Here is an 18,352-nt window from a genome sequence, read left to right as displayed (position 1 = left end):
AGCACAGGAAGTTTGCGCAGGTCTCCTACCTGGCGTAGCCATACTCCCTGTGAGCCCCCCCCCAAAACATTTTTGGGGCTGACTCTCGGGCTTCCATCCGCGCCGCCGTGCTGCCTCTTCATACCAGCGCCTCTCAGCTTTCACCGCCTCCAGTTCTTCTTTGGGGCGTCGATATTCACCAGGCTGTGCCCAGGGTCCTTTTCCGTCCAATATTTCCTCCCAAGTCCAGAAGTCCTGTGATCGCTGCTCCTCACGATAAACAGGGGGAGTTGGCTCAGGTCTGAACCCTGACTCTGCCACACTCTCCCTGAGCCCCCCCCAATACATTTTTGGGGCTGACTTTCGGGTTTCCTTGCCAACCGTGTTCCCTCGTATCGTCGGCTCCTCTCTCCGGCTGCCTCTGCTCTCCTAAGTGCCTCCACCTGTTCCCATGGGAGGCGATCTCTTCCAGCCAGTATTTCCTCCCAAGTGTAACAACCTTTGCCATCCAAAACGCCTTCCCATGTCCATTCCTCCTTTCGCTGCTTCTGCTGTCGCTGCCTGTCACCACGCTGCTTGGTCCTGGTGTGGTGGGTGATTCTGTAACGGCTTTCTTCCGTCGAAGGAGAGTCGGACCAAAATGCAGCGTGGTGGTTACTCATGTTCTTTAATGGAAGATGAACGATACATGAAATAACATAAATCTACAAAACAACAAACGGACCGTGAAAACCTATACAGCCTATCTTGTGGCAACAAACACAGAGACAGGAACAATCACCCACAAACTCACAGTGAAACCCGGGCTACCTAAATATGGTTCCCAATCAGAGACAACGATAATCACCTGACTCTGATTGAGAACCGCCTCAGGCAGCCATAGACTTTCCTAGACAACCCTACTCAGCCACAATCCCAATACCTACTAAAACCCCAATACAAAAACACACCACAAAATAAACCCATGTCACACCCTGGCCTGACCAAATAAATATAGAGAACACAAAATACTAAGACCAGGGCGTGACACCAAAAATGTTTTGTTATTACATTATCATTTTTATAAAAATGTTCTACAAAAATAACAAGTGGAAGTATTAATGGTATTATAAGCTATTTTACATTACTATTAACAATGCCAATGGTTTATAACAATTAGAAGAAGAAGAAGAAGAATTTGTTGCATTTACTACTAAAATTGACTAAATGTGACCGGCAAGATATTTTATGTTAAAGAAATTTCGCGACTCCTGGAAATGGTGGTCCTAATATTGTGTATAATAATAGGCATTTCAACTGTTACATTTACTGATAAAACGGACTCTAAATTTGTCCACCAAGATATTTTATGCTAAAAATGCAAGAGCTTTTGACGGTGGTTTGGGGGTCCTCAGAATGGAAAATGTTGGGAACCGCTGCTTTAGACAGTGAGGTATGTTTTGTGTGTGTGGTGTGTGTGTGTGTCAGGGGAATGTTTAGGTGCACCAGAAGGTGATGGGGTGTTCTGCCTGTGTGGCCAGACCTCATTCCAGGTCAACTCAAAAATATCTGAAGGTTAAAGTTATATAGAGAACAAGACACACCCACACACGCACACAAAGTCAAAGAACACACCTCATAAAGATTCTCAGGTTAGCAGGTGGAAGTTACTGGTTCATGGGCCAGTCTGGTTCCTGTCTAACAGCTTCCTCCATCAACTTAAAATGAAACATCCCTTTATATGCAGATCTCTCTGTGTCTGAGTGTGCTTATCTCCAGCAGGCAGTGTGTGGTATATGCTTAGCCCATTACCTTCACAATGAACCCTGATTAGTCTGCCTGGCGCCTCTCCTCCTCCTCCTCTCCTCTACACCTGCAAGTAATGATCATACAGCCAACAGGGATTCATCAACCACTGTCATAATTGCAGTGCAGTGGTTGTATTTATCTTGCTAGCGAACATACTAACTTACAGTACTAGTCAAAAGTTTGGACACACCTACTCATTCAAGGTTTTTTCTTTATTTTTGCTATTTTCTACATTGTAGAATAATAGTGAAGACATCAAATATATTAAATAACACATATGGAATCATGTATTAACCAAAAAAGTGTTAAACAAATCAAAATAGATGTTATATTTGAGATTCTTCGAAGTAGCCAGCCTTTGTCTTGATGACAGCTTTGCAGACTCTTCGCATTCTCTCAACCAGCTTCATGAGGAATGCTTTTCCAACAGTCTTGAAGGAGTTCCCACATATGCTGAGCACTTGTTGGTTGCTTTTCCTTCACTTTGTGTTTCAACTCATCCCAAACCATCTCAATTGTGTTGAGGTTGGGTGATTGTGGAGGCCAGGTCATCTTATGCAGCACTCCATCACTATCCTCCTTGGTCAAATAGCCCTTACACGGCTTGGGTATTTGTCCTGTTGAAAAACAAATGATAGTCCCACTAAGCACAAACCAGAGGATGTTGTATCACTGCAGAATGCTGTGGTAGCAGGGGAGTCCCGAGTGGCGCAGTGGTCTAGGGCACTGCATTGCAGTGCAAGCTGTGCCACTGGAGATTCTGGATTCAAGTCCAGGCTCTGTCACAGCCGGCCGCAACCGGGAGACTCATGGGGAGGTGCACAATTGGCACAGCGTCATCCGGGTTAGGGGAGGGTTTGGCCGGCAGGGATGTCCTTTTCCCATTACACGCTGACACGGTTGCTAGCTGTACACTGTTTTCTCCGACACATTGGTGTGGCTGGCTTCCGGGTTAAGTGGAAATTGTGTCAAGAAGCAGTGCGGCTTGGCTTGGTTGGGTTGTGTTTCGGAGGTCGCACGGCTCTCGACTTTCGCCTCTCCCGTGTCCGTACGGGAGTTGCAGCGATGAGACAAGACTGTAACTACCAATTGGATACCACGAAATGGGGGAGAAAAGGGGGTAAGAAATAAATAAATAAAGAATTCTGTGGTAGCCATGCTGGTTAAGTTTGCCTTGAATTCAAAATAAATCACTGACAGTGTCACCAGTAAAGCACCCCCACACCATCATACCTCCTCCATGCTTCACGGTGGGAACCACACATGCAGAGATCATCCGTTCACCTACTCTGACATGGCGGTTGGAACCAAATATCTCAAATTTGGACACATCAGACCATAGGACTGATTTCCAATGGTGTAATTTCCATTGCTTGTGCAAGTCAAGCAAGTCTCTTCTTGTTGTTGGTGTCATTTGGTCGTGGTTTCTTTGCAGCAATTCGACTATGAAGGCCTGATTCACGCAGTCTCCTCTGAACAGTTGATGTTGAGATGTGTCTGTTACTTGAACTTTGTGAAGCATTTATTTGGACTGCAATTTCTGAGGCTGATAATGCTAATGAACGTATCATCTGCAGCAGAGGTAACTCTTTTTTTTCCTTTCCTGTGGCAGTCCTCATGAGAGCCAGTTTCATCATAGTGCTTGAAGGTTTTTGTGACTGCACTTGAAGAAACTTTCAAAGTTCTTTACATTTTTCAGATTGACTGACCTTCACGTCTTAAAGTATTGATGGACTGTCATTTCTCTTTGCTTATTTGAACTGTTATTGCCATAATATGGACTTGGTATTTTACCAAATAGGGCTATATTCTGTATACCACCCCTACCTTGTCACAACACAACTAATTGGCTCAAATGCATGAAGGAAAGAAATTCCACAAATTAACTTTTAACAAGGTTAATTGAAATGCATTCCAGGTGACTACCTCCTGAAGCTGGTTGAGAGAATGCCAAGAGTGTGCAAAGCTGTCATCAGGGCAAAGGGTACGCTACTTTGAAGAATCTCAAATATAACACCTACTTTGATTTGTTTAACTTTTTGGGTTTCTACATGATTCCATGTGTTATTTCGTAGTGTTGATGTCTTCACTATTATTCTACAATGTAGAAAATAGTAAAAATAAAGAAAAACCCTGGAATGAGTAGGTGTGTCCAAACTTTTGACTGGTACTGTACAACACCCAAAGGGGATGGCTAGTTGTCAAACTCGAGCATGCACTGGTGAGATAGATAGGAGGACTTTGCTAACCGCTATCTCAGCATATCAGTTTCAGTTTCACATAAAACACACGGTTGTTATCGTTGTTATATTCACCTGATTTTAATTGACTGTGACTGAAGGTGTGGGAATTGGCTGGTTTTGTATGTTCAAGAAGGAAACAGGGAGAATGAGTGAAGGAACGCGGGTCGTGAATGTGCCTCACCACCGGGACTCTAGAACTTAATCCATTCTTATTCCACTTCTCTCCCTCCCAAGCACATCGGAGGAAGGGAGAGTGTTTTGGAACACCAAGTACTGTACTGTACCGTACACTTCAGATTTGTGAGCCCTCTTATGCCTGCTTGTCAACACTACGCAGGTTTCACTGACCCAGGTTTATTCTACAAAGCAATGTTGCAAAAAACAACAGCATTGCGACGTGTAATGGAAACATTTCTATGTATTTGACAGGGCTGGATTTCAAACTTTCTTTATTGTAACAAATGATTATGTTATGTCATCAAGTAACTATAAAGCTCCACTTAACTTTTAATTTTAAATGCCTACTGCATGCTAAATCTATTTTTCATGCCTGAATTGCTTCACCTTGCTTTTAAAGCTGGCTGGGTGCAAGTTTCACCATTCAGTTACTTCAGATCTACAGGAGTGCAAGTTTCACCATAGCACGGACCGTGGCAATATGTTAACTCATGATAATTATTAGAAAATATTAGTAAATTCTTGCATTCTATCCATGCTGGCTTTTGCGGGCTTCCTGAGACAAGAAACACATAGTTTGGAGGGTATACAGGCTATTGCTAATTTATGAATGCGCAATTTGCCTATATAGATAATGGAAACACCATTTTTATACGACAGGTTTTGGTGTGATGTCATTACATCCAGCTGTTTTTATCAGTTCAATGGAAACACACTGTAGCAGGCAATTGTCGCATCTAATTGTCGCATCTATTTTCTATGAACACTTTCTAAATGTCAACAAGTTAATGGAAACGTAAACAGTGATAGAAGTGTTGTTTGGGCACTACGACTCCCTCTGCAAACTAAGCCCTCCGTGTTCCTCCAGCAAACATCTGCGCCCCATAGTACACAGTGTCCAGCATACGTAATGCGCCACAGGGGCATACATGTACAAGATATCACCATAATCAATTACAGGCACAAAAGTAGCGTAAACATGCCTCTTCCTTCCTTCAAAAGAAAAACATTACTTATTACGAAAATTTGAGCCTAAGTTTTTTCATAAGACCTTCGATGTGGGGTTTAAAGGTGAGACACTCATCTAGCAAGAAACCCAAGTACTTGTAAGTTTCTAATCATTCTATTTGCTTGTACGGCATAGTGACTATACGTGGAAGAGTGAGGTTTTATCTTAGATTTCAGGAAAACCATCAACCATTTATCTTTTCAGCATTGAAAAGCAACTTCAGCTGACAGAGCTGAGTCTGGACAACAGTAAAAGCAGACTGCAGTTCTTCACAGGCCTTTAATAAGTAACTGTGTCATCAGCATAAAAAATGGTAACTGGCATTCCACACATTTCTACCAACATTATTAATATAGGTAGTAAACAGCAGTGGTCCAAGAACAGAGCCATGTGGCACCCCCTTCTGGACATTTAACATATCAGACGAATTGCCATCAAACTGGGCACACTGAGTTCTATCTGACAGGTAGTGTTTGAACAATGAGACTGCCTGATCAGATAGTATAACCAGTGACAAAAGCCCAAAGACCAAAACTACTGCAGCTCGATTTCTCACGCATCCCATTCAGTCCCGGCAGATTCTTCGGTCTACACGCAGAATCTGCCCTCTGGGAGATTACACTACACTGCACGAGCCCACACCACACAACAACACACTACACTACAGCAATCCTAACAGGCCAAACACACAGAGCTAAAACAGAGCTCCCCAGCCCTGTAAAAACCTTAATCAAAGCCTGCCAAATAGAAGATAAGTGTTGCGTTTGCTTGCTCACACGGAGTCAGGATACATTTAGACCAGAGCTTGTCCTCTTTGGGAAGAGTGTTGCGTTTGCTCATCTGGATCCTGAATAAATCATCCAAACAAATCCAGCTGCCTGCGAGTCATGACACGTATACTCAGACACACATTCACACTCAGACAAGTGCACACACAAACACACACACAAACACACGCACACACGTATACCTAATCTTTCGCAAAAACACATACCCATCATCTTCGCAAACACAAATGCTACTGTATATTCATTTCAGCAGAAGCAACACCTGAGTTTGGTTAGGGACTACTTCAGTGAGAGAAACATTGCGACACAATTACGCTAATGCAGGATAGCATCTTTGAGGCAGGCTGTGCCTCTGGAGCACATTGGAACATATTGGAGCACACAGAGGCTGTGTCACAACATGTTCACTTCTCAGGACTCTGGTCTGGTGGAAGTGCAGAAATACCCGGAAGCCCAATTCGCACTTTGGTCCATGGTGACTCATATTATAACAGGGATGTTCCAATTGATTTCAAGCACATTTTCACAGCACCCCTTTTGATTTGAACTAAACTTTCAATACATACAGTTGAAGTCGGAAGTTTACATAGACTTAGGATGGAGTCATTAAAACTCATTTTTCAACCACTCCACAAATTTCTTGTTAACAAACTATAGTTTTGGCAAGTCAGTTAGGACATCTACAAGTAATTTTTCCAACAATTGTTTACAGACAGATTATAACTCATTATAACTTATAACTCACTGCATCACAATTCCAGTGGGTCAGAAGTTTGAATACACCAAGTTGACTATGACTTTAAACAGCTAGGAAAATTCAAGAAAATGATGTCATGGCTTTCAAAGCTTCTGAGTCAATTGGAGGTGTACCTGTGGATGTATTTCATGGCCTACCTTCAAACTCAGTGCCTCTTTGCTTGACATCATGCTTGAAATCATCCAAGTTCTCAGAAAAAAATTTGTAGACCTCCACAAGTCTGGTTCATCTTTGGGAGAAATTTTCAAATGGCTGAAAGTACCACGTTCATCTATACAAACAATAGTACGCAAGTATAAACACCATGGGACCACGCTGTCTCCTAGAGATGAATGTATTTTGGTAAATTGCAAATCAATACAAGAACAACAGCAAAGGACCTTGTGAAGATGCTGGAGAAACAGGTACAAAAGTATCTATATCCACAGTAAAACGAGTCCTATATCGACATAACCTGAAAGGCCGCTCAGCAAGGAAGAAGCCACTGCTCAAAAACCGCCATAAAAAAAGGCAGACTACGGTTTGCAACTACACATGGGTACAAAGATCACACTTTTTGGAGAAATGTCCTCTGGTCTGATGAAACAAAAATAGAACTGTTAGGACATAATGACCATCATTATGTTTGGAGGAAAAAAGGGGAGGCTTGCAAGCCGAAGTACACCATCCCAACCATGAAGAACGGGGCAGTTGTGGGGGTGTTTTGCTGCAGGAGGGACTGGTGCACTTCACAAAATAGATAGCTTCATGAGCCAGGAAATTTCTGTGGATATATTGAAGCAACATCTCAAGACATCAGTCAGGAAGTTAAAGTTTGGTCGCAAATGGGTCTTCCAAATGGACAATGACCCCAAGCATACTTCCAAAGTTTTGGCAAAATAGCTCAAGGACAACAAAGTCAAGGTATTGGAGTTGCCATCACAAAGCCCTGACCTCAATCCCATAGAAACTTTGTGGGCAGAACTGAAAAAGTGTGTGCGAGCAAGGAGGCCAACAAACCTGACTCAGTTACACCAGATCTGTCAGGAGGAATGGGTCAACATTCACCAAACCTATTGTGGGAATCTTGTGGAAGGCTACCCTAAACATTTGACCCAATTTAAACAATTTAAAGGAAACGATACCAAATACTAATTGAGTGTATTTAAACTTCTGACCCATTGGGAATGTGATGAAAGAAATAAAAGCTGAAATAAATAATTCTCTCTACTATTAGTCTGACATTTCACATTCTTAAAATAAAGTGGTGATCCTAACTGACCTAAGACAGGGAATTTTTACTGGGATTAAATATCAGTAATTGTGAAAAACTAACGTTTAAAAGTATTTGACTAAGATGTATGTAAACTTCCAACTTCAACTGTATTTGGTAGAACATTCTCTGTGCTACACCAAACAGTACCTATCCTGTAACAGCTAATGGAGCATCACTTTGCCCATTAAAATCGTCTAGCTAAATTCAGTACAGTAGAGTATACTACAGTAGAGTATATTACAGTATTCTGTACTCTCGTGTGTTCTACTGTACTGAACTCTACCATACTGAACTATACTCTACTGTACTTTTCTTTACTGTACTGTATTGTACTCTACTGTACTGTACCCTACTGCAACTGTGATTTAGTAACAGAGTGACGCGTTTTTATAACTTAATAGTTCATAAAAAATAAAAAATGCATTGAACTTTCATAATCCTCACACCTCATGAGGGAGAGAAACTAGAAAATATCTTAAAGATATAATAATAATATTTCTTGAACTTATAGAAAAACTAAATAGATTAGTTGGCAGGGGCCTTCACTTCAACATTATTGTGTTAATGTGTATGGATGTATGGGCTCCCAAGTGGTGCAGCGGTCTAAGGCACTGCATCTCAGTGCAAGAGGCATCACTACAAAACCTGGTTTGAATCCAGGCTACATCACATCCGGCCGTGATTGGGAGCCCCGTAGGGTGGCGCACAATTGTCCCAGTGTCACCTGGGTTTGACCGGGGGTAGGCTGTCATTGTAAATAAGAATCTGGTCTTAACTGACTTGCCTAGTTAAATAAAGGTTACCTTTAAAAAATGTTTTTAATATATTTCTAATAGCGTAATACTTTTGCTAGTAGGTCTCACAAGCATTTTCTACACTCGCATAACATCTGCTAACCGTGTGTATGTGACCAATAAAATTTGATTGGATTTTGAACTCCCTTTTCCATCTCTGTGAGGGCATTTCCATTGAAAAGGGAACATGAGCACCAACATATGAGGTTCATACATAGAAGCATATCAAGAGTGTATATTTGAAAAGGGAACAGTCAGATACATTTTTCAACCATTTTCCTTAAAAATTAGGCAAAAGTAAAGGTTTTGATTTCTGGATAAACAGATGGAAAAGGGGTCTTAGAAAACATCTACCAGAGAAAGTCTTAAACAGTGTCAGAAATAAATCATAACACAAAGTTGATGTAAAGACCCATGCCAATAAATCTCAACACTTACTGTATATTTAGTTGGAAGAAATTGTTAACCTTCTCTAAGTTTAAGAAATATTGCCTTCCATTAGCAAAAACCCACAAACTGTATATTTAATATATTTTCCAATTTCTCTCCCTCATGAGGGAGGATTATGACAGTTCACAGAAGTAACCTACCAATTAGTTGCAGTGATTTTTCTGATATCAATTTTGTTCATTAATTATTAAGTGATTACAATTCGTACCAAACAAATCTGTAATGGAATTACTGCAACTGAATTGGCTACAATGGACAATCATAATGGTCACAAACCCCAGTTGGGTCACCTGCTAAAAACTGTCCAATACAATACAGTTATACTGTACAGTACAGTAAAGAAAAGTATAGTACAGTATATTGGAATGTACTCTACTGAACACTATTCCGCTGTGTAGTATTGTACTGCATTGTACTCTACTGTGCTATGGGGCGTTGTGATGTCCAAACATGAGGAAAATGACATTCAAAGCCAGAATTATGCATTTTTTTGTAGGACAGATCAGAGACCCATGATGTAATTCCGTCACCATAATTCTGTTACCTGGTGTAAATCCACTTCATTTACTGTAGTTCAATAACCAAAATAGATATTTTCAAACTCAAGTTCCATCTCATAGCTAACACCCCATTATTTCTGCAGACAAAATGGTCACGTAAAAACCTGAGAGATTTTACAGTTATTCCGTTACCAAAGTTTGTATCTGCAGTTTTTGTAAAAATGTCCTGTGGAAATTGTTAAAAGCAGTCCTTGTGCATAGAGTTGTATGATTTGTTAAACTTTGAAGCCAATGGTTTTTGTTTGGCATACATTTAATGTAAAAAATAATTGCCCATGACCAGAAATCAAAGCCTTTGCTTATTTGTAATTTCTAGGATGTAAAATGGTTAAAAAAAAATATATATATATGCCTTCATTTCTCAAAAATGTAGGTTGTTAGCTTTCATTTGACACAAAATTTGATATACTCCTATAGACTTCACATGTTGGTGCTCATGGGTCCTTTTACATGGAAATGACTTCTTGCAAAATGGGTCAACTTTATGCACCTCTATCTCCTGAATGTTTTGGTATTCAGGTCCAAAAAGTCACTGTCTGACCACTTCTACCATGGGCAAACATGTATGGAAGATTTTGTTCAAATCAAAAGGGGTTCAGTCAGAAAGTGATTGAAATCATATGGAACGACCCTGCTGTGTCTCAATTGATGGTGGGCACAACACATACACTTCAGATTATGTAAATTAGGGTTTAACCAACAGCATATGCACACACAAAAAAACGCTGGAGTCTACATGTTTTTTTATAATTGACGTTAGAGTTAAGTAAAATTATAATAATCAAGAAATTATTAAATAGTTTGACAACCCTGTTTGTAAGCTTTTTCATGACGTCAAACTCAACCTTTAATCTTTTCCAGTGATGAAGACATGGATGTCTCATGTTATGATTGGGTATGCAAAACGGGTCAACTTTGAGCACCTCCAACAACAAAAATATGCTTTCTGACCACTTCTACCGTGGGAAAATCTGTATGGAAAGCTATGTTCAAATCAAAAGTGGTGTGTTCAAAAAGTGATTGAAATCAAATGGAATGAGCCAACAGACAGGCTGCCATTCAGTCAGTGTTACTGTACACCTCTGGTCCAGCATCAGAATAAAACCCTAGCGGAATAAATTACCTGACCAACAGTAAAGCAAAGCACCATTAAATTGCATTTAACAGTTCATAACAGATAGCGCAAACATTTACCAGTCTCCATGTTTCTGAATGGAGTGGTCTTGGCATGCCCTATCCCCAGTCCCAACACTCACCTCCTGCTGCAGTGGCCCCTGGAGGCTGGGGCCCGGGCCCGACACTGCTCTGTGTTCCCCCAGGGGTTGGGGGTACGGGCCTGGGCCAGGGCTTGACCACAGGCAGCACCTGCCTCACCACCCCTGCATACTCCACAAACGTCCCAGGAAAGTCGCCCTTCTCCTTGGTCCGCTCGTTGGTGCCGTGCAGCCATCCCTTGGGGCTGCGCTCGTCCCCTTCCTGGTAGTCCTTTAGGGAGGCTTTCAGGACCGTCAGGATGTCCCCAGGCTGGAGGCTGATGTCATCACCACGTTCCCGTTTGTACTCAAAGAGCGCACGGTACTGGAAGCTGCTGTCGGAGGCTGTCATGGCCACAGTCATAGGCTCATAGATAGGTCCTCAGGCAGGCTCCAACTGAGATCTCCTGTGCCACTCACTCACGTCTGCTGTTTTTACTTTGCAAACTTCAATCCAATGCCTCAGCGAGGCCTAATACTTTAGCACTCCCCTCTGTAGTCTAGTCATTTAGAAGCCCTTGGGTTGAAGGGAAGATCAAAGAGTCAACATTGGAAGGATCCCTTCAGCATCAGGTGAGAAACTGCACCATACACTGAGAAGAAACCAGACAGTTGTCCTTGGTTAGGTCCACCTCTAAAGCTCCACCCCTCTTGTCTGTCTAATAGTGTCAGCACGATGAACACACAACACGGGAATCTGGCTCCCTCCTGTACCGGAATAATATTAATCCACTGCAGAGCTGACAGGCCGAGGCATCCAGTCCAGCATACTCTCAGACAGCCCTCTCTCTCCCAGCCAGCCCTACCTGGAAACGTCATCAAAGTTACATGATCATTAGACTCATTATTATGACATGAAATATGTTGATATAATGATCAAACATGTAGTACTATTATCACTATGTCATTATTTGAATCACTATTGTAGGAAGCAATATAAGGATGATTTATAGTTAAACTAATACAGAATGCAGGCCTACAGATATAAGAAAAATCTAACATTTTTTAAATATATGGGTTCCATAGTATCTGGCTAATATTGTACATTACATTTCATTTTACAATATAAAATGAAGGCATGGAAACATATCACTTACAAAACGTGACTTGGCGAATAGGAACTTCAGAGCAGCATGCTGAAACTCGAGTGGTAGCCTACTCTGCGAAAATGCAGAACAAACTTGCCTCTCTTTCGATGCTCTTGCCTTCTATCCGTGCCTTCTATTCGTTATCCAATTTGTGCGACTTGTTATTAAAATACAGGATATAAAAGCAGACGTCCATATGGTCCGATATAATGACGCTTGCCTGGTCCAGACCTCGAGCCAGACCTAGGGAGTAGAGCAGCGCGTGTTGATGTCAGAGACCACACCCCCGGCGTCTGCAAATTATTCTAGTAGAGAATGCACACTACTGCAGTAGACAATATGCTACATGACCTGGTTTACTGCTCATAATAGAAACCCTATTTTTTCTTCTTTTTTTACCGTTACTGTTGTAGACTACTCACGTGCGCAATGAGTAGAGGGTTCAAATCGAGACGGGCGGTCAGTGTAAGCAGCTAGGCTAGGATAGTATTTCATGGAGCTCCGTCAGAATGATAATACATTATTTAACACTTGTTTTACCTGAACTGCGCAACTCTTGAAAAAAATATATAAATCTCACATGAATTGCATTTAGAGGGAAAATAATGATGATATTGCGGATGGTATGGCAGCAGTATGCTGCTATCCTAATTTCTCCCCACCAGGACCGTTATCTAACCGTTCCATTGCCAGGGGTAAACTGCGACCGTCATGGGTGCACATTTTCTGTGTAGTTTATTTGTGAACATAATTTGTGTGGAAGAAAGTTTTACACAATGTCAGCAACAGGCAGCAGCCACTAGTTAAATTTCAGCCCACTGATAGACGAATTGATCAAATCATCAGATCAAACTGAAGGAGATTTAAAAAAACAAGAGCCATCAGAAGGCTAACTGCACCCGACCACTTGTTGAGGAGGAGGGCAAGTCCGGCCAGGTAGTATAATTAAAAGATCAGGTAGATATGGTGCCTCATTTATAAACGTTGTGTATAGAATATACCACAAAACTTTTGTGCTGCAGTTTTTCCTCAAAAGTTTGCATTTTGTGCTCTGGGCCTCATTTATAACAATAAATATATTCTAAATTATTGTGCCATTTCTGAAAAGAATACATATGCACATTTCTCCTTATAAATCAGACCTGTCATAAAACTGCAGTGTGAACAAGCATTATAACTTCATGGCAGTTTCTAAAAGAGAGAGCAATGGAAAAATTTATCACATTTCTCTAGAGGTGTGGGCGGAATAGGAATAGATTCCTATGTCTAATTATTCCAAAAATAAAACACATAGATTTTCATTCTTCTCACTAATTGCAAATGGCTGCATCTTGTTATTGTGTTTGATGAGTAAGAGTGTCATCATATCCCCTATTTGCATAAAATATGTACTTGCCTGCTTGCAAAACAATACTTCAACCGCTAGAAGTTCTGCATATGCATGGACTAAAGTTTGCATGGAGGACAAACATTCTCATGCATAGTTACTTTTCTATGAATGCCAACTTTAGACCAATGAATGCAAACTTTAGACCGCTCTAGCGACTCCTTGTGGCCGGCCGGGCGCATGCAGGTTGACTCCGGTCGTCAGTTGAACGGTGTTTACTCCGACACATTGGTGCAGCTGGCTTCCTGGTTAAGCAGGCAGGTGTTAAGAAGTGAGGTTTGGCGTGTCATGTTTCGGAGGACGCATGACTTCACCTGAGCCTCTCCTGAGCCTGTTGGGGAGTTGCAGCGATGAGACAAAATCATAATCACAAAATTGGGAGAAAAGAGGGGTAAAAAAATACAAATGAAACCAAGTATAAATTGTAGAAATTCATATAGCAATATTGAAAGCATTTATTGAGACTAAAAGGTGTGCAACATGAAAATATTGTCCCATTTACATTGTGTAATTTATTGACGGTCCCTATCTAGCCTCACAGATAGGCTATCCAAAGTCAAACCAACCCCGGTATGCACAAATGTTGCACTTTCCCTATGCCCAAGGTTAGAAATTCCTACCGCCAGTGGGTGAGCAGCATTTTCCGTTGAAGACGTGATTTACATCTCCGGCGGGTAGCCCCTTTTCAGAGGACCGCTTAAAGCCCTTAGCAGGCCACTTTTGCTTTTCTGGCGGGTTGCCTCAACTCAGAGGACCGCTATCAGCTCTCTGCAAGCCATCTAGCCATAAGTTAATTTGAAAACAAGAGAAAGGAATTTCTCTAATCTCAATCAGTTTTAATATTATTAAATGTGTTACACTTTTTTTCTTGACTTTTAAGTAAATACTTAAATTCATGTGTAAAACCATGTGATATTCAGTTGTAACTCAATGTTCTTTCTTTGTGTATAGGAGCCATTCGGAGGAACCTTGCAATCCCAGGATGCCACGGATGAGGGGGTCCAAATTCAAGTTACATGTTACCTAAAAGAGGCTTCCGATCGTAAAGGCTGGAGAAGGCAATGCACAGTGGAGCGGGATCCGCTGCAGTGAGTGTCAACATCAAGTCTCTGACCACCTGTCTCAAAGCCAGCCTCTACCCCCAAGCCACAAGACTATTCCAACAGCTGAACCATGCGCTGACTACTGCATCCTACCACACACTTACCATTTATTAATATTCTGTACTCACTGAAATCACTTGTCTTCCGGACCAATGAAATAGTTATGTTACCTTTCTGCAGAACGATTGCATATTATTTGTTAAATGATTTATGATGGATGCCCATTAACTGCTGCCAAGACAGCAGCTACTCTTCATGGGGTCCAGCAACATAAGACAGTTACATACAGTTTAAAATACTGCATGACATTACGTTTCATAACATCTTACCCAACAACACACTCAGTGTGTTCCCTCAGGTCACCACTACACCACCACATATTTACAATACAACACCATGTGCACGTGTGTGTAGATTGCGTGTCTTGTCATGTGTACACAGTCCCCTCTGTTCCATGAAGGGTATTTCTATTTGTTTTTTAATACCCGCTTCTACTGCTTGAATCAGTTACCTGATGTGGAATAGAGTTCCATGTAGCCATGGCTCTATGTAGTTCAGTGCGCCTTCCATAGTCTGTTCTGGACTTGCAGATGGTGATGAGACCTTTGGTTTCTAGTTGATTTAGTTGAGGTTTATGGTTTAGTGAATCATTTTCTAGTAGGAGTGGCATATACTCTCTGCTGTTATCCTCAGTAATTGTCCATCCAAGTTGTCAGACCCAGGTGACTTGTCATTGTTGATAGACAATATTTTTTTTCGCTTCTTCCACACTCAAAATTACAATGCATGTCTTAATGCTTTCACATACACTGAACAAAAATATAAAGGCAACATTCAACAATTTCAAAGATTCTACTCAATTACAGTTCATGTAAGGAAATCAGTCAATTTAGACCCTAATCTATGGATTTCACATGACTGGCGGTACATATACAGTATGTATCAAATCAAAATCAAATCAAATTTATTTATATAGCCCTTCGTACATCAGCTGATATCTCAAAGTGCTGTACAGAAACCCAGCCTAAAACCCCAAACAGCAAGCAATGCAGGTGTAGAAGCACGGTGGCTAGGAAAAACTATACCTAGGAAGAAACCTAGAGAGGAACCAGGCTATGTGGGGTGGCCAGTCCTCTTCTGGCTGTGCCAGGTGGAGATTATAACAGAACATGGCCAAGATGTTCAAATGTTCATAAATGACCAGCATGGTCGAATAATAATAAGGCAGAACAGTTGAAACTGGAGCAGCAGCACAGTCAGGTGGAAGTTGAAACTGGAGCAGCAGCATGGCCAGGTGGACTGGGGACAGCAAGGAGTCATCATGTCAGGTAGTCCTGGGGCATGGTCCTAGGGCTCAGGTCAGTTGAAACTGGAACAGCAGCATGGCTAGGTGGACTGGGGACAGCAAGGAGTCATCATGTCAGGTAGTCCTGGGGCATGGTCCTAGGGCTCAGGTCCTCTGAGAGAGAGAAAGAAAGAGAGAAGGAGAGAATTAGAGAACGCACACTTAGATTCACACAGGACACCGAATAGGACAGGAGAAGTACTCCAGATATAACAAACTGACCCCAGCCCCCCGACACATAAACTACTGCAGCATAAATACTGGAGGCTGAGACAGGAGGGGTCAGGAGACACTGTGGCCCCATCCGAGGACACCCCCGGACAGGGCCAAACAGGAAGGATATAACCCCACCCACTTTGCCAAGGCACAGCCCCCACACCACTAGAGGGATATCTTCAACCACCAACTTACCATCCTGAGACAAGGCTGAGTATAGCCCACAAAGATCTCCGCCACGGCACAACCCAAGGGGGGGCGCCAACCCAGACAGGATGACCACAACAGTGAATCAACCCACTCAGGTGACGCACCCCCTCCAGGGACGGCATGAGAGAGCCCCAGCAAGCCAGTGACTCAGCCCCTGTAATGGTAACCAGAGAAGGGGCAGAGAATCCCAGTGGAAAGAGGGGAACCGGCCAGGCAGAGACTGCAAGGGCGGTTCGTTGCTCCAGAGCCTTTCCGTTCACCTTCCCACTCCTGGGCCAGACTACACTCAATCATATGACCCACTGAAGAGATGAGTCTTCAGTAAAGACTTAAAGGTTGAGACCGAGTTTGCGTCTCTGACATGGGTAGGCAGACCGTTCCATAAAAATGGAGCTCTATAGGAGAAAGCCCTGCCTCCAGCTGTTTGCTTAGAAATTCTAGGGACAATTAGGAGGCCTGCGTCTTGTGACCGTAGCGTACGTGTAGGTATGTACGGCAGGACCAAATCAGAGAGATAGGTAGGAGCAAGCCCATGTAATGCTTTGTAGGTTAGCAGTAAAACCTTGAAATCAGCCCTTGCTTTGACAGGAAGCCAGTGTAGAGAGGCTAGCACTGGAGTAATATGATCAAATTTGTGGGTTCTAGTCAGGATTCTAGCAGCCGTATTTAGCACTAACTGAAGTTTATTTAGTGCTTTATCCGGGTAGCCGGAAAATAGAGCATTGCAGTAGTCTAACCTAGAAGTGACAAAAGCATGGATTAATTTTTCTGCATCATTTTTGGACAGAAAGTTTCTGATTTTTGCAATGTTACGTAGATGGAAAAAAGCTGTCCTCGAAATGGTCTTGATATGTTCTTCAAAAGAGAGATCAGGTTCCAGAGTAACGCCGAGGTCCTTCACAGTTTTATTTGAGACGACTGTACAACCATTAAGATTAATTGTCAGATTCAACAGAAGATCTCTTTGTTTCTTAGGACCTAGAACAAGCATCTCTGTTTTGTCCGAGTTTAATAGTAGAAAGTTTGCAGCCATCCACTTCCTTATGTCTGAAACACATGCTTCTAGCGAGGGCAATTTTGGGGCTTCACCATGTTTCATTGAAATGTACAGCTGTGTGTCATCCGCATAGCAGTGAAAGTTTACATTATGTTTTCGAATAACATCCCCAAGAGGTAAAATATATAGTGAAAACAATAGTGGTCCTAAAACGGAACCTTGAGGAACACCGAAATTTACAGTTGATTTGTCAGAGGACAAACCATTCACAGAGACAAACCAGGCCAGAACATGTCCGCGTAGACCAATTTGGGTTTCCAATCTCTCCAAAAGAATGTGGTGATCGATGGTATCAAAAGCAGCACTAAGGTCTAGGAGCACGAGGACAGATGCAGAGCCTCGGTCCGATGCCATTAAAATGTCATTTACCACCTTCACAAGTGCCGTCTCAGTGCTATGATGGGGTCTAAAACCAGACTGAAGCATTTCGTATACATTGTTTGTCTTCAGGAAGGCAGTGAGTTGCTGCGCAACAGCCTTCTCTAACATTTTTGAGAGGAATGGAAGATTCGATATAGGCCGATAGTTTTTTATATTTTCTGGGTCAAGGTTTGGCTTTTTCAAGAGAGGCTTTATTACTGCCACTTTTAGTGAGTTTGGTACACATCCAGTGGATAGAGAGCCGTTTATTATGTTCAACATAGGAGGGCCAAGCACAGGAAGCAGCTCTTTCAGTAGTTTAGTTGGAATAGGGTCCAGTATGCAGCTTGAAGGTTTAGAGGCCATGATTATTTTCATCATTGTGTCAAGAGATATAGTACTAAAACACTTGAGCGTCTCTCTTGATCCTAGGTCCTGGCAGAGTTGTGCAGACTCAGGACAACTGAGGTTTGGAGGAATACGCAGGTTTAAAGAGGAGTCCGTAATTTGCTTTCTAATAATCATAATCTTTT

At 42.0% G+C, this 18,352-nt stretch overlaps 1 protein-coding gene across 1 annotated transcript in view; it reads right to left on the bottom strand.

Moving 5' to 3' along the window:
• LOC109898154 (phosphatidylinositol 3-kinase regulatory subunit gamma) overlaps positions 1-12,683 on the bottom strand; it is a 302,420-nt gene extending 289,737 nt beyond the window's left edge. Inside the window, exons 1-2 of the mRNA XM_031833698.1 lie at positions 12,151-12,683; positions 11,057-11,859 (exon numbers count right to left, since the gene is read on the bottom strand). Of these exons, the coding sequence (XP_031689558.1) occupies positions 11,057-11,417 (361 nt within the window). The 5' untranslated portion in view covers positions 11,418-11,859; positions 12,151-12,683. The remainder of the gene's footprint in view (positions 1-11,056; positions 11,860-12,150) is intronic.
• Between the last annotated feature and the right edge of the window lie 5,669 nt (positions 12,684-18,352).

The sequence above is a fragment of the Oncorhynchus kisutch genome, linkage group LG10 (assembly GCF_002021735.2).
Source record: "Oncorhynchus kisutch isolate 150728-3 linkage group LG10, Okis_V2, whole genome shotgun sequence".
In the NCBI taxonomy this organism is placed as follows: domain Eukaryota; kingdom Metazoa; phylum Chordata; class Actinopteri; order Salmoniformes; family Salmonidae; genus Oncorhynchus; species Oncorhynchus kisutch.
The sequence above is the reverse complement of the archived record's forward strand: the minus strand, read 5'-3'. Positions and strand labels throughout refer to the sequence as shown.